This window comes from Pelophylax lessonae, assembly GCF_965119305.1.
Source record: "Pelophylax lessonae genome assembly, chromosome: 4".
In the NCBI taxonomy this organism is placed as follows: Eukaryota; Metazoa; Chordata; class Amphibia; order Anura; family Ranidae; genus Pelophylax; species Pelophylax lessonae.
The window spans coordinates 112,710,145-112,726,939 of NC_138771.1; the positions used below are offsets into that span (position 1 = coordinate 112,710,145).

Sequence of the window (16,795 nt, forward strand, 5' to 3'; positions counted from 1 at the left end):
GTATATATATATATATATATATATATATATATATATATATATATATATGTGTGTGTGTGTGATTCTAAATAGAGCAGCCGCCCTGTAACAGTAAAGCTACAATAGGGTGGTCGGCAGCTGGTTAATATGTGAGTGAACGGTACTGACTGGCATTTTCAATGCTTTGTATATCTTTTTATACCCCTTTCCCTCTTTATAAAGTTCCATTCCCTTGTTACACAGGTCTTTTGACAGTTCTTTTCTGCTCCCCATGGCTCAGTATCTAGCCTACTCAGTGCATCCACAAGAGAGCTAACAAACTCATTGACTATCTATACACAGGCTCTAATTGCAATTTAAAAAGCCACAGATGTGGGGAATTTAAAAAGCCACAGATGTGGGGAATTTAAAAAGCCACAGATGTGGGGAATTTAAAAAGCCACAGATGTGGGGAAAAGCCACAGATTTGGGGAATCTGTACCAAGGCCAACCAATCCAGGGTATGTAAACTTTGGGCTTTTTCGGTGATTTTGATTATCATTATGATTTAAAAAGGAGCCAAACAAGTATGTGATAAATGGCTTCATATGATCATTATCCCTTAATAAAAGACAGTTTTTTGGGCAAGATATGTCAAATTTTAAATATCAATGCCCACATTTATTGATTTCTGCCAGGATATGCAAACGTTTGAGCACAACTGTATAAAAGCCATTCTGTATTTATAGAATGTTCAGATGTACTGTAACCTACTATGCAACTTTTCAATAAACAACATCAAATACAACTAATTATTTACCCTCAATATTGCATATGGATTTAACAATTATACAATATGTTAGCTTATTGTACTGTAATGAATACTATACATATTGTAATATGGGGAGTCATGGATCACTAGCCAGCTGTTTGTAAAAGTACATTGTAAACAGTCTTCTTCAGCAAAGTAAATGTAAACAGTCCATAGTTCTGGTATATTGAAAATAATACAGTGGTTCACCACCAGTATACCAGTCCCACTCCTGGGTTTAAGGTTCCCCTATACTTTAGGGTATAATAAAGGACGCAGGAGCGCAGCAAGCAATGTCTTAGTCGCAAGACATTGCATGCTTTCTCATAGCTGTGAATTGCGCCACTATACCTCACAGACTGGTGCTGACCCTTTCCTGTTCCTTTTCAGGTCTCTTTCGCAGCCAGGTTAACCCTTTCAGGATCAAAGTCTCTGTACTGAGGACCTGCCAATTCTGATAGAACTGTAAATCAGTCCTCTCCAACTGGTCTATCCCAAAACTCCTCACCCTGCATGGGAGCAGGGTTGCCAACTGTCAGTAAATTTACTGACAGTTTGTAAAAATCAGTGTTTGTAAATATCAGGGGCTGATAATTTGTCATGCTGTGTTGACTTTTGTAAGTGTACACCAGGCAAATTACTTGTTATATGTACTGTCAATTTTTTCCATATTGTGTTCATACTATACATGTATTTAAATATTGATTGTCTAAATTTTTCAGGTTGTCAGTAAAAAAATGTTCTCCTTTAGTAAATTACCCATGTTTTGTCAGTAAAAAATGCTGCAAGAGGTTGGCAACCCTACATGGGAGAGTACCTCCTGAGTACTCAAAAATGTCTCTTATCACCCCCCCCCCCCTCCCCTCTTAAAAGGACCACAACTAAATAACTGAGAAATATACCTCCCTTTCTGGACCCAGCCCTGGCATCCTGTACAAAAAAAAAAAATGTCATTTTCTCAGTGCTATTGAGATGTGGGTGTTCCTGCTCTTCTATGGGGTTTCCAGCACTTCATGTAGTATTCTTCTATGTATAATACCCATAAATCCAACAGGGAGCCCCTCCCCCTCCATAACGACCATAGCAAGTGTACAGACCCAGGAACCTCACAAACGTGATCTTGCCAAAAAAGTTCCCAAGAAATTGTTAGGTGGTTTAATGCTTCGGAAGCTACCAAAAACTAAAATATCAGCTAGATTGGGTTGACAGATCCCTGAATTAAATTAAATGAGTTCAAAATGAGAGTTTTTTCACGATAAGATACAGTAGTCGAAATAACAGGGTACAGGCAGTTCCCGGGTTACAAGCAAGATCTGTAAGTTTGTTCTTAAGTCGAATTTGTTTGTGAGTTGGAATTTTTTAAGTTTAGCCCCAGCCTAAAGAATAATATTTAGGTTTTGTGCATTGCATAGAGAAGGGTTAACACCCCTGTACCATTTGTTTTGCTGTCTGTACCCCTGTTCAGAAGATTTATCTCACTTTCTGTTCCTATGACAACTGCAGTTTGAAAATTTGGGGTTGTTGTGGAAACAAGGATTACTGATAAGGCTTCAGTGGAGACACCTTTTTCCCATGAGATCTCTTACAGGAGTGAATTTCCCTTCCTAGGGGTAGATTTCTCCTTACTTCCTGTTGTCTCCCTCCGTTTGTTAGTAGGAGTCATTTGTAAGTCGGATGTTTGACCGCCTGTATATGTAATTTTACCTCAAGCTATATGTGCAGAATTTTAGGTTAAGCAGGGATTCAATTACATAACCAGGGGGGAGAAAGTTCTCGGAGGTCCTTCTACAAACATGCTACTATGCCTTGGCAGCAAAGTAGAGAAATGCTGTTTTTCCAAAGGGAAAGTATACTGCATTTTCAGTAAGGTTATATCAATTTCTTTTTTCATTGTTTGCAATTTTTTCTGTGTTGTTTTCACATTTTTTATATGCTCAGTCTTGCATATTTTTGCTAATCTAATTAAAGAGGAACTTTAGTTTTTTTTTTTTTTAGTAGGCAATTACAAATACTGTAGGACCTGACTTTTAAATATAAGGTACTTACTGGTGCCTAGAGTCCAGCACTGTCTTTGAGAAGCCGCTTCTTCTTACTTCTGTGGATCCCCAACGCTGCTATCCTGGATACAGGAGTCGGCTGTGGCTTCCTGAGGAACCACAGCCAACATCCCACTGTGCACGCCTGAGCTTGTACACCGTTCTGTAAATGGTCCTAAAGCCTCCTGGGATATATGATGTGCCCCAGGGTGCTGCCAGAGGGGAGGGGGTGGGGCAAGGGATGGATGTTGCGGAAGTGGGAGCATGTACCAATAAAAACAAAACATTTTGAGTGATGTTCTTCTTTAACCACTTCAGCTCCTAAAGGGTTTACCCCCCTTCATGACAAGGCCATTTTTTTTGCGACACAGCACTGCCTTCCTTTAACTGACAATTGACACTGTACCCAAATACAATCGATGTCCTTTTTTTAGGGATGCACCGAAATTACGGCCACCAAAATTTTCGGCCGAAAATGAGCCTATCCCATTTCGGCCGAAAATGGGTTAAAAATGCCGAAATTAATGGCCACCGTGAGGAAGGAGGAGGACGCAGCGCAGGTTTGAAAAGACGCGCCTCTGGCTGGCCGCCCGCCTCCCTGTGATGTCCCTACTACTACGATGTGTATGAATGAACTGACCTGACACCGGGCGGGAGGGTGGGCAAGTGGCCGCTAATAGCTATAACTATGTGAGCGCTTCACTTCTCTGTCATGCGGGTATCTCCTCTGACAGGGAAGTGAAGCGCTCACATAGTTATAGCTATTATTGGCCGCTCGCCCGTCCTCCCGGTGTGTTAGTTCATTCATGCACAGATCGTAGTAGTAGTGAAATCACCAGGAGTGAAATCACCTCCAGTAGTGAAATCACCTCCGGTGAAGTACACCGGAGGAGCAGAGTGACAGTAAGGACGCTGAGGCAAGGGGGAGGGGAAGCTGAGGCAGGGGGGGGGGGGTTGAGGCAGTGGGGGGGGGGGGAAGCTGAGGCGAGCTTACCATTGGTATTAGTATTATGCAGCATGAGGGGGTTAATGTATTGCCACTGCTGGTCACTGATGCATTAGTGACCGACCAGTGGCAGTTAATTAACCCCTTTGTGCTGCATTAGTGCAACCAGTATCAGTGCAACCAGTGTTAATTAACACTGACACTGGTTGCACTAATGCAGCACAAAGGGGTTAATTAACTGCCACTGGTCGGTCACTAATGCATCAGTGACCAGCAGTGGCAATACATTAACCCCCTCATGCTGCATAATAATAATACCATTGGTAATTAAATTAACCTCTTGCCAACCCGTCACAGTACATATACTGTGACAGGGTGGCAGCGACAGGTGTACGTCGCTGCCTGTTTTTGGTGTATGACCCTCTTCTATCTATTTTAAAATTATTTGGGGGAAAAAGTCATTTTCGGTTTCGGTTTTCGGCCAAGGGCATCCTGCATTTTCGGTTTCGGCCCAGAATTTTCATTTCGGTGCATCCCTACTTTTTTTCCCCACAAATAGAGCTTTTTTTGGTGGTATTTGATCACCTCTGTGTTAAACAAAAAAAGACTGACAATTTTGAAAAAGAAAAACAATATTTTTTACTTTCTGCTATAAAACACATCCAATATAACAAATGTAAAAAATCAAATGTCTTCATCAGTTTAGGCCAATATGTATTCTGTTACATGTTTTTGGTAAAAAAAAATCCCAATAAGCGTATATTGATTGGTTTAACAAAAGTTACAAGCTATGAAAATTTTTTATTGAATTTTTATTTATTTATTTTTTTACTAGTAATGACGGCGGTCAGTGACTTATAGAGGGACTGCGGCATTGCGGCGGACAAATCGGACACCGACTGACACTTTTTGGGGACCAGTGACACCAATACAGTGATCAGTGCTAAAAAAATATGCACTGTCACTGTACTTATGACACTAGCAGGGAAGGGGTTATCATCAGGGGCGATCAAAGTGTTAAATGTGTCACTAGGCAGTGCTTTCCTACTGTGGGGGATGTGCTTGTTCTGTGGGAAGACAGAGATCCGTGCTCCCGCTTAGCAAAAACAGAGGATCTCATTCTTTCCTTGTCACAGAATGGCGATCTGCCTTGTTTACATAAGCAGACCACTGTTCTGCCTTAGTCAGGATCAATCAGTGGGTCCCCTGGACTTGCTGATTGGCTCCCGCTGTGTCCAATCAAAGCAGGAGCCGGTGGCCGGCAGCGCGCGTGCGCGCTGCCAACTCGGACGTAAAAGGCAACGTAGAGGTACGCGATTTCCCCTGTAGGTGCCGCCGCCCCGCAGAATCAGTATGTGGGGGGCTGGCAACTGGTTAATGTAGAGATTTTTAGCTCGGCCACTAGAGGCAGAATAGCTTAGTCACTGCCTAATAGATTAGAATCTGCCTACAGCTAGCTATGCACTAGTAGAGTTTTTCATTTTTAGAATATGTGTTCGATTTTCTAATCGTTAGTCGGGTCAAATCATTCAATTTCAATTGCAGTGACAAGAAAATTCAAAGGAGTGGGATGCAATTTTTTTTCTTGAATTCAATAATTTCTAACAGTAAATGTGGTTTTCATTCACTAAGGTCCATTCGTTCCAAAAAGCAGATGAAATTTTGAAGTACTTTCACACAATATACGTCAAATGTACTGAGAATTTTCATATGAATGATTGACAGATTTTACTAACATATGGCTAGCTTAACAACTGTTGGTAAAAGATATCAGTCACTAAAGAAGTGCATTGTTTTCAGCGAGTCACCTGGCAAAAAAAAAAAAACGCGAAGAGGAGCCTGTATTTGTAATCAGTAAATATGGCTGCCACCCTGTACATATATCATTCAAATATTATTATGCACTGATAAAATGATTTACATTGAGCTAATGTCTTCAACTGGCAGAACTAAAATAATTTATTTACTTATTACAAGCATTTACTATATAGTGTTGACAATTTAGGATGCTTTATTGTGCACAGTACGTAAGACGCTGTGTAAGGGCTCATTCACATGGGGTGCTTTAGTGCGGCCCTGTGCAGGTCCGTGCTTTCCCAGCTCAGGGATGCACATGTGTTGCGTGCATCCCCGTGCCAGTGTCCCATTCATTTCTATTGGGACACACGGCTGCACAGACACAGCCACTGTGACCTAACATAGTGGCTGTGTCTGTGCAGCCCTGTGTCCTCAATAGAAGTTACTGGGACACTGGCACGGGGATGCATGCAAAACCTGTGCATCCCCATGCTGGGAAAACAATGACCTGCACAGAGCCCGCACTAAAGCACCCCATGTGGACAAGCGTTTTTTTATACTGTACATTCACATTAATAAAAAACATATATTCTCTTTAAGACCAAAACACATAAATACTGTTTCTTTGATAAAATAAACAATGTCTGTTCCCCTTTCCTAAAATCTTTAATTAACAGAAAACAAAAAAAACAAAAAAAAAAAAACACCACATTATCTAAATGAGGCAAAGCTGTACAGATAGGTTCTTCTTCGCAAATTGCACCGATATAAAATTTTAAACATAGTGAATTACATTTTACTCTTGTGTATAATAAAAATCTGAGTACTTTTGCAAAGAAAAGTGGATAAAACTGCTTACCTGCCTGCTCCAAAGCCACCATTGTGGACTGTTCAATTAAATCTCTTTCTATAAAGACTCTGAAGTCCTCGCTGTAAACACTGAGGTCTGGTAGCTGGAATGTATAAATGGGCATCTCTAGGGGAAAGGGATCACTGCTGCATTCATTGGCCACATGCAGACGAGCCAGGGACACAATGGCTGAACTGGCATGAGATATGCCTCTTGACAGTCTTTTTTCTACATGCAAGAAACAGAAAAGAAAAACACAAAACTTATTAAACCCAAACTCCACCTGTAAGAAAAAATGGATTTTACAGTAAGTCAGAAATCCCATTTTCTCTTTCGTTCATTGATGGACACAGCTCCTGATTCTTAAAAATAATATTAATTTTGACCCATAGCAATTGTAGTTTCTCTTTAGGTTCCACCTATTTTTCACATGGCCTTTCTAAGGTTTAGATAATGCCTTTGGGTAGGATTTCAAATGTAAGTCATTGTAAAAATTAAAATGTACTTTATTTATTGATGGCAGCATTCTTTTGCTTTAAAAGAGAAGGGTGGCTAAAGCTTTTTTGGTCATACTTCTTACGTGGGTCACAGGATCAGTTGACATCACAGAGCGGGTCCATACTCTGGAAGGATCCCAACTTTAATGTTAGGATCCACCCAGATTACTGAGTGGCAGCTAACTCAGTCTTTTGGCCCGCCGCTCCCACCCCCTCCACACCCCGGCGCACCAGTGAGCAGGGAGCTGGTGATTGACAGTTGCCACTCTCTGTTTAGATTGGACCAAGAACTGAGCAATTAGCGGTCTGGTGATTACTCAGTTCTCTGTGTTATAGCCGACAGAGGACAGCTGCAGCATCACACCGATACTGCAGCCATATAGGTGAGTGTGTTTCTCATGTCCGCTTTAGAACAGCTATTTCCTCTGAATAATATGAATTTCGTCACAAATGAGTATGACTTTTTTATACAGGTACTTATATATATTTACAAAATAAGGTCCCTAAAGCTGGATACACACTATACAACTTTTGTGGTTAGATGTCCTTTAGATTTACCTTCAACTATGTAGTGCAAGGGCCTGCCTGATTGCATACAAATTGAAAGTGTTTAGATTTGACCTCATATTATATGGTTTTGGTAAATCTAAAGGAAAAAATCTAAAGACAATTGTATAGTGTGTATGGCCCATTACTCACTTTCACATACTAGGGCCAATTTAGACAGGAACCAATTAACCTACAAGCATGTCTTTGAAATGTGGGAGGAAGCCCATGCAGGCAGGCACAGAGAGAACATGCAAACTCTGTGCAGGTAGTGTCATGGTTGGGATTCAAACCAACGGCCGTTGGTGGAATGCACTAGCCCTGACTGTCCCGGGGGTATTAAAAAAAAAAAAAAAAAAAATCCAGGGTGGAACTCCGCTTTAATGCTGCTAGATGGAGGCGCTAACCACTTAGCCACTGTGCTGTGTGCAACGCATGAATAGTGGAGCTTAAGCATAAACATTGGAAGCATCTTAAGCCATAACCGAGAGTTCCAATGGTGTACATCTTCCACAAGGATGTATGATACCTCATGTAAAATATGCACTGTATATGTATTTTAATGCATGGGCTGCAGAGAAAATACCCCTTTCCTTGAGAAGTGCATACAGAAAATGTATCTAAGACACATATAAAAAAAAATACATCAGAAATGCACAGTGCTACATGAAAAAGAATATGAAAAATGCATGTATATTTAAGTGTAGCATTGTGAGGGAGTGAATACATTGTTAAGACTGTCACATTCTCCCATTATGCACCCACAGTATTACATTCTTTTGATGCACATTATTGCAACATTTGTGAGTGCTTTTTTCACATTAATCTGCATTTTATTGTGTGTCAAAACACATTTTTGGCATAATGAATTTAGGAGGGACATCAAGAAAAAAATAAAATAAAATAAATCAGAACCCAAAGAATCAACATACCGCCTCCTGTGTTTAATCATTATGCTGCTAGCCCTAGTAAACAGAGGAATGCAAAGAAATACTAGATTTATTTTTTCAACTTTTTTTTTTATTGCATTTCTTTAGTTGCTTCCTGCTTTTCGCCCTAGGCCAAAATGATGTCATACCCCCTCCTGCCTGGACAGATGGATTTTTAGGAAGTAAATGCTACATGAATCATCTGCCTTTATTTCAGGATTGCCGATGGCTGTGGCTAGAAATGCTGGGGGTGATTTTCAAAGTGATTTTTCAACAAAATAAATCATGAAGACATACAGTAGTTGGATGGGCAAATTTCCTTTGAATATTAAAGCAGATCTTTAGATAAGGCTTTTTTTAGACCTTTCCCCCCCCCCCCTCCCCCATGCACATCATTCGTCTAGGCAATTGATGTGCACATTGCCCGCTCTGGCTCCCGGGATAGGCGTGCTACCTATCCTGGAAAGCATTAGCTTTCATTGAGAAAAGAGGAGGGGTTCAGGCCTGGCGGTAAGTCATTGGGAGAGCCATTGAAACCCAGAATAGCCCGTGGCTTCCCGATGACATCACACTTGAAGATGGCGGTGCGGGACAGAAGGGAGGAGGATCTCAGCAGGACACCAATGGATCTGCTGGATGAGTGAATATGTTTACTGTGCAGGACCTGCAACCAGGTAAGTAGGTTTGTAGAAAGAAGAAAATGGGGGGGGGGTAAAAGCCCTTTTAAAAAATGTATTAAATAGTGTTTTCAGTTTGTGATGCTCAGATACAGTTTAGTTCCACTTTAAATCTAGGATCTGAATAGTCATATGACATTACGAGTCCTTCGTCTTCTTCTCCAGTGAAATCAGTAAGTAGTCAATTATTCCTGCATAGAGCTGCATTCAAGTAATGACATGTGAGCACCATTCTTTGCAGCAGTACACAGGAAGTGGGTTGAATGACACTAGGTCTAATTCAACCTGGAATAGGAGTACCATCTAGTCAATAAACAGACGTCACGGATTGAAAATGATGCTTGCGGTGAAAGCTGCATCTTTTTTTTTTTATAAATGCTGGGGAAATATATATTTCTCTGATGATCATTGACAGACACAGCACCCACCCCTTTGTGGAGTTGGCTTTCTTCTGACACTGCTTGTAACAATGCCTATGGCTGAGTGTGCCTATAGCTGAGAGTGGGTGTATACCCCCTTGGACTGCCCACAGGCGTAGTCAAGCTTTTTGCTGCCTAGTGTACAAATCCTGTAGGGGGCAGTATAACCCAATGGTTAAGAAGAATCAGGAGCAGTGTCCGTCAATGAACAAAAGAGAAATGGAAACTGTCAATGCCATCTTGTTATCCATATCCTTTTTTCGCTACTTAGTGATCCCCAGGCTTGGAACAAACAGGCAGCCAGGGAAGTTAGAACACCTGACCTGTATATAAAGTAAGAAGGATGGGCTCATGCATGTTCGGATCGTAGTCCCATCCCAACTGAGCAATCCCCCCAGGAAGCCGTCACTGCACACCGCCAATCATAGGCAGCGTGTGTGTGTGCAGCTGCGGGCCAGGAAATGCCTCACTGCCTATGATTGGCAGTGTTCAGTGATGGCTTCCTGGGGGGATTGCTCAGTTGGGATGGGACTACGATCCAAACATGCCTGAGCCCATAAAGTGATAAAAAAAAAGTTGCCAAAGACAGCTTCCATATGCCTATACATAGCTACTCTAATCAGTTCCCTAAATAGGTAGCAAAGTAAACAGAATGCTAAATATACAATCCTCTGTGTGAACACCACAAATGACTTTAAGAAAGGCGCTGTACCTTGAGCAATATCATCCTGTCTTTGGAGGTTTGGTCTGTCGATCTTGTTGATATGCTGGGTGATTTCTCTGTCCTGCTGCTTATAGTATTTGCCTTCATTAAACACTTGAGGCAAATTTGCTGTGTGCACCTGCCGTAGTTGTTCATAGTCACTTAGAGCAGCTGTGAGGTCCCAGTTCTTTCCTGACAAGTAGAAACGTTCGACAAGCTGATTAACAACTATACAGCAAGTGACAACATGTGCAGCAGTTAAAGAGACAGCTTGTGGCCTTTATTCATTTTCATTGTAACAGCATTAGTACAATATTTCACAAGCAAAGAAATAATGAAGCAGTTGGATGTGTTGTAAAGACTAGTGACAAGAACATGTATGGTCTGATCCTGAAAGAAATCTGTCACTCTCACCCACTGACACCTTAACAATATGTTTCCCCAACATTTCATATTCCTGATATGTCTCTGCTGTACCATGTACTTGTGTTAAAAAGTATCCTGTTCTCTTTGCATTGCTTCATTTGTGTGAAATCCCTGGTGTTCCTACCAGTCTCCCGTTTTGCTATTTCAAACTGACCAAGATGGACATGAGAGCACATCCATCCCAGCGTAGTCAGTTTTCCCAGGTGTGCTGAGAGAACAGCCTGTCTGTCCTCCAATGGTAAGACTTGTGCTGACACACCCCCTGCACAGCCATTTACTGGGAAGATGAGTGTACTGTTGCTTCTGCACCCCCATCTCTCTAAGCCCCTAATGCAGAGATTTTGTAATCACTTAAAAAAAAAAAAGAAAAAAGAAAAAGGCATAAAAAGGTATTTATAATGTACACGGTTCCTTGGAAAAGTATTCAAACCCCTTGAAATTTTCCACATTTTGTCATGTTACAACCAAAAACGTACATGTTTTTTTATTGGGATTCTATGATTTGATGTGATAGACTAACACAAAGTGCCATATAATTGTGAAGTGCAAGGAAAATGATAAATGGTTTCCACAATTTTTTACAAATAAATATCTGAAAAATGTGTTATCATGGGCCTCTTGGCTGCTTCTCTGATTTATGCTCTCCTCGCCCAGCCTGTCAGTTTGGGCGGAAAGCCATGTCTTAGTAGGTTTGCAGTTGTGCCATACTTTTTCCATTTTCTATTTGTGGATGATGGATTGAACAGTGCTCCGGGAGATGTTGAAAGCTTGGGATATTTTTTTATAACCTAAGGCCCCTTTCACACGGGCTTTCCGATCCGATCCGTCATTTTTTCAGGCGGACCGGATCGGATGCTCCATGCAACCCTATGGAGCGGCGGATGTCAGCGGAGACATCTCTGCTGACGGCTGCTGCTATCCGGTCCAATCCTGTCCATGAAATCCGGACGGATGGAAACCCTATTTTCCATCCATCTGGAGGATTGGATCTGATAAGATCAGATGAGAATGGACAGGCGGTCCCTTCTCATCTGATCTCCCCATAGAGGAGAGCAGGATCTGACAGCTCAGTCTCTGCACCCAGAGTGGAAACGGAGCTGTCATCTGCCTGCTCAGCGGGGATCGGCAGTTCAATCCCCCGCTGAGCAGAACGGACTCCGTCAGGCGCACCGCTTGTGTGAAAGGAGCCTAACCCTGCTTTAAATTTCTCCACAACTTTATCCCTGACCTGTTTGGTGTGTTCCTTGGCCTTCATTAAGCTGTTTGTTCACTAAGGTTTGCTAACAAATCTCTGAGGGCTTCACAGAAAATCTGTATTTATACAGAGATTAAATTACACACATGGGGATTCTATTTACTAATTAGGTGACTTCTGAAGGCAATTGGTTCCACTAGATTTTAGTTAGGGGTATCAGAGTAAAGGGGGCTGAATACAAATGCACGCCACACTTTTCAGATATTTATTTGTAAAAATATTTGAAAACCATTTATCGTTTTCCTTCCACTTCACAATTATGTACCACTTTGTGTTGGTCTATTACATAAAATCTCAATAAAATACATTTATGTTTTTGGTTGTAACATGACAAAATGTGTAAAATTTCAAGGGGTATGAATACTTTAAGGTACTGTATATATATATATATATATATATACATACATATATATATATATATATATAGCTCTTTTCAGCTGGAACTTGGTGGAACTCAGCTCCATCACCTCTGGCTCAGGTCCTCTTCTCCATGCTCATCAGTATCACTTGCAAACACAGAAGTCCAGCTCCTGTACAGTATTTGCAAGTGATGGCTTGTCTCCCAACAGCTCCCACAGGTCTGATCTCCTGAGTGGCTCCCACTGAGTTCAGGATGGGGACAAGGGAGATGCAGGAGCCCAGGGTGGAATGTGGATGCCAACATCCCCATTGGACAGATGATCTCCCTGCAAGTGAGAGAGAGGCAGAGCCAACTACAGTGTGAAGGGAGGTACTAGAGCCGACTGGGTGCTTCAGTTTAATACAGCAAAAAAAAGCAAGACATGGAAAATTATGAAGCTTTTAAAGAGGGGTGAAAGTGAGGTGTGGATGGGGATGCAGAGGTAGGCAGCTGTGGAAAAAGGCTGAAGGTGTGCAGGGCACCCCTGAACTCTGCACTCTGTATGTAATGCATTCCTGCCATTTAATGACCCACTCGCTGTTAGTGAAATTTGACCACACCCACTATTCGGTGCAGTTTGGAGGGTGTGTGTGTGTGTGTGTAAAGGGGGGGGGGGGGTTAGGGGATCGTGTTTGAGTTCCTGCACCTATTTTCTAAGAAAAAAAGCCCTGAATATATACATATATTTACAGTGGGTTTAGAAAAGAATCACCCCCTTTTAAAATAATCACATTTTGTTGCTTTGCAGCCTGAAATGAAGACAGACACAGTTTTTGATGTATCTAGCTGTATTTACTAGTGCAACTTATAACATACAAGTGAAAGATATAACACCAACAGGTCAGAAAAAAATAAAAAACAAATTCAAAAACAGAATCACTGAGTTGGAAAAAGGATCACCCTTCTTATATCAGTATTTTGTTGAACCTCCTTTTGCTTTAATTACAGCCTTAATTTGTCTAGGCTCTGACTAGGCCATGCAAGGACCTTCACCCTTTTCTCCTCAAACCACTTTGTGGTAATTTTTGCTGTGTGCTTTGGGTCATTGTCGTGTTGGAAGGTAAACCTCCTTCCTATTGACAACTTTCTGGTCAGAGGGCAGCAGAGTTTCCTCAAGAATTTGAATGCATTTCGCCACATCTATTTTTCCTTCTATCCTGACAAGTGCTCCAGTCCCTGCTGCAGAGAAACACCCCCATAACAGAATATTACCACCTCCGTGCCTTACTGTAGGAATGGTGTTATTTGGATGGTGAGCTGTATTGGATTTTCAGCCAAATATATCTTTTGGTGTTGAGGCCAAATTATTCAATTTTAGTCTTATCTGTCTGTGTCTGTCTTCATTTCAGGCTGAAAACAAACAAAATGTGATTATTTTAAATGGGTGTGATTCTTTTCTATACCCGCTGTATACTATCTGCTGTACAAGATGCCAGGGATGGGTCCTCTACGGCAGGTATATTTCCCCACTATTAGGGTTGTGGTCCCTTTAGATAGGGCAGTTTTAAGGTAATGTTGCATGCTCGGGGATTCTCACCCATGCAGGGTGAGGGGTTATGGGATAGTCTGGCAAGAGAAGAGAGGACTGATTTAAGTTTTGCATCCTGGTGTTAAGTTGGCATCCACAGCAACTCTGCATTATGGATGACAGTGCATAACATCAGGAATCACCACCTGCTTCACTTGGTCTAAACTTTTTTGTTACGTTGAATAACGTTAGAACTGAATGTATGTGATTGAGTCACAAAATGGCATGTTTAAATAAATTAAAAGATAATAATCTTGATTTTATAACCTTTTGTATGAAATAAAAATTATGTGTTTTATATATAAAAAACCTTTGTATAATTGCCTACACAATCCCACCCCCGATAAGAGAATTTACAATTTTGAGTTTTTACCCACTGTATACTATCTGCTGTACAAGATGCCAGGGATAGGTCCTTGACGGCAGGTATATTTCCCCACTATTTGGTTGTGGTCCCTTTATGTCGCTTTTCCACTGCATGGAACGGATCGGTTTGGCGCTTTTCCACTGCATGGTACCACATGGTACATGTTAGAACGGTTCGGTACGGTTTGGTACAGCGACGCTTTTCCACTACATGGTACGGCGACAGTACCACCTCGGTTGGGGTTCCAAGCAGGCCGTACCGATACCATATCCCACAATCCTTTGCATGCAGCATTGATTGTTTGTCACTACTAGCCACTGATTGGTCAGAGAATCGTTGTAATCCCACCCAGTTACTACTAAGTACTACAACAGTGGAAAAGCAAACCGAGCCGAGTAGAGCCTATACAGTGCTGAAAGGTGCCGACTCGTACCACGCAGTGGAAAAGAAAACTGAGCTGAGCTGGGCCAAGCAGTGCTGAGTGGAGCCGAGCCGGTACTTGCAGTGGAAAAGTGCCATTAGAAAGGGCAGTTTGAAGGTAATGTTCCGTACTCGGGGATTCTCAACCATGCAGGGTGAGGGATTATGGGGTAGTCTGGCAAGAGAAGAGAGGACTGATTTTTAAGTTTCAAAGAGTTTTGGGTGGGAACAACCTCCAAATCCTGTGACAGAGACGTTGGTGCTGAAGGGGTTACCCCAGATGCCTCAGAGTCCAGGAAAGGAAGAGGAAACCGCCGGCATCTGGAAGTGAGGGAGAGAGCTGGAGACACCTAAATGAGCAGGCTGAACTAGCTAGAGATTGAGGGCGAATTGACACAGAGTTCGGTGACAGGCGTTTTACTTTGTTGTCCCATTCACACAGCACAGAGCTGCGCTCAGATGCAGCAAGCCGCATTTTATCACAGCGCACTGTACCGAACAGCATGGCCATGTACAGCATTGTGCTGCTGTAAAGCAACATAAATGAAGTGTACACTTAATAAAGTCTGTACAAAAAAAACAAAAAAAGGGAGCTGTGTGTGCGTGAATTGCTGAATTGTGCACCACACTGCTCCCTATTGTGGAAACAGACAGCTACCGGAGAGGTAAAGTCGCTGAACTCTAAGAGCCTTCTCTTTGGGACCCCTGAAGCAGATGGGATACCCCAAACGCCAGAGTGGAACCGGTATGGTGGCAGGGTGTCATTACATTGTTGGAAAGTTTGAATAAAGACATCAGTCCATCATGTCAGACAGATTCATGCATTCCAATAGCCAGGATAAATTAATATTCTGGTCAATGGAATCCATAAATGCTCAAAAGCTTGAAGAGCCTAAATGCATGTGCAATAAGCGGCTTTAGGCTTCATGCACACTGATTTATTGTAAACGCTGTTTCTCCTGACAGGAGAAAACCAGCTTTAAAAACTCACCTGAGCTGCTTCTTTTTTTTTGGTGTTTTATTCTGGCCACTGAAATGAATAAACTCTGAAGTGGTAAACACACCTAGCGTTTAGGGGTGTTTATGCACATGTAGAAGCGTTTGGTGTTTTTCATGCTCCAAAGCTCCCCACCTGAATGCCATTCTTCTGAGGAGATTTGACTGCCTCTAGACTCTGCAGCTCCTAAACTCTGGTAAAAGCCGATGTGTGCATGGACACATAGGGTTTTATTGAGTTGAGTTCAGGGGCTTTGGCAAAAAAGATGTCAAAAGCTCCTAAACGTGAGTTCATGAGGGCAGTGTACATGAGGGCTTGGGTGCATTTTTAAGCTGCTTTTAAAAGGACAAAATGCCTTGTGTGCATGAGGCCTAAATAGCACTAAAGTTGGATACACACTATACAATCTCTTTAGATTTTTTCCTTTAGACTTACCAAAACCATATAATATGAGGTCAGACATAAACACTTTTCATTTGTATGCAATTAGGCAGGCCCTTGCACTACATAGTTGAAGATAAATCCAAAGGAAATCTACCAACAAAAGTTGTAGTGTGTATACAGCATTAGTGAGATCAGTTGTTTCCCTATGTTCCCTGAAACTGATAGGCCAAATTCATGAACAAAAATATTCAAGCTTCTCCATCCTTCCTGACAAAGATTTTTACAGCATTTTTGTTCTAAAGCTGTAATGGTGTCTACAGATAATAATTAAATGTGTGTGTTCAAAATAAATAAAACCCAACAGAATTCTACACACAACACAAGTTTTTGTTAAGTTTACAATACCCTTACAAACATTTCTGCAATACAATCCCAGTTCCACAAAAAACTGTGACGCTGTGTAAAATCTACATAAAAACAGAATGCAATGATTTTCAAATCTCATAAACCCATATTGTAGTTACATAAGAGAAAAGAAAACATGTTTAAACTGAGAAATAGTACCATTTAAAAAAAAATATGGTCATTTTGAAATGGATGGCAGCAACATGTCTCTAAATAGTTGAAACAGGGCAACAAAAAGCTGACAACATAAGTGGGACTAAAGGCCCTTACACACGTGCAGATTGTCGGCCGAAAAGATTCGGCCGAGGACCGATCGGCCGATTTTCGGCTTGTTAGTATTATGCTTCCGACAGCCGACAGCGCACAGAATCTGTCGTGCAAGCATTAAAATTTTTGCATGCCGACACCAGAACGGCCGATTGTTAGCCAGTCAGTACAAAATTC

The 16,795-nt window shown here is 41.6% G+C and overlaps 1 protein-coding gene across 1 annotated transcript in view; it reads right to left on the reverse strand.

Moving 5' to 3' along the window:
* The window catches only part of OTUD7A (OTU deubiquitinase 7A), a 452,998-nt gene that overhangs the window by 97,195 nt on the left and 339,008 nt on the right, over positions 1-16,795 (reverse strand). Inside the window, exons 5-6 of the mRNA XM_082256697.1 lie at positions 10,179-10,361; positions 6,408-6,626 (exon numbers count right to left, since the gene is read on the reverse strand). Coding sequence (XP_082112823.1) covers positions 6,408-6,626; positions 10,179-10,361 — 402 coding nt within the window. The remainder of the gene's footprint in view (positions 1-6,407; positions 6,627-10,178; positions 10,362-16,795) is intronic.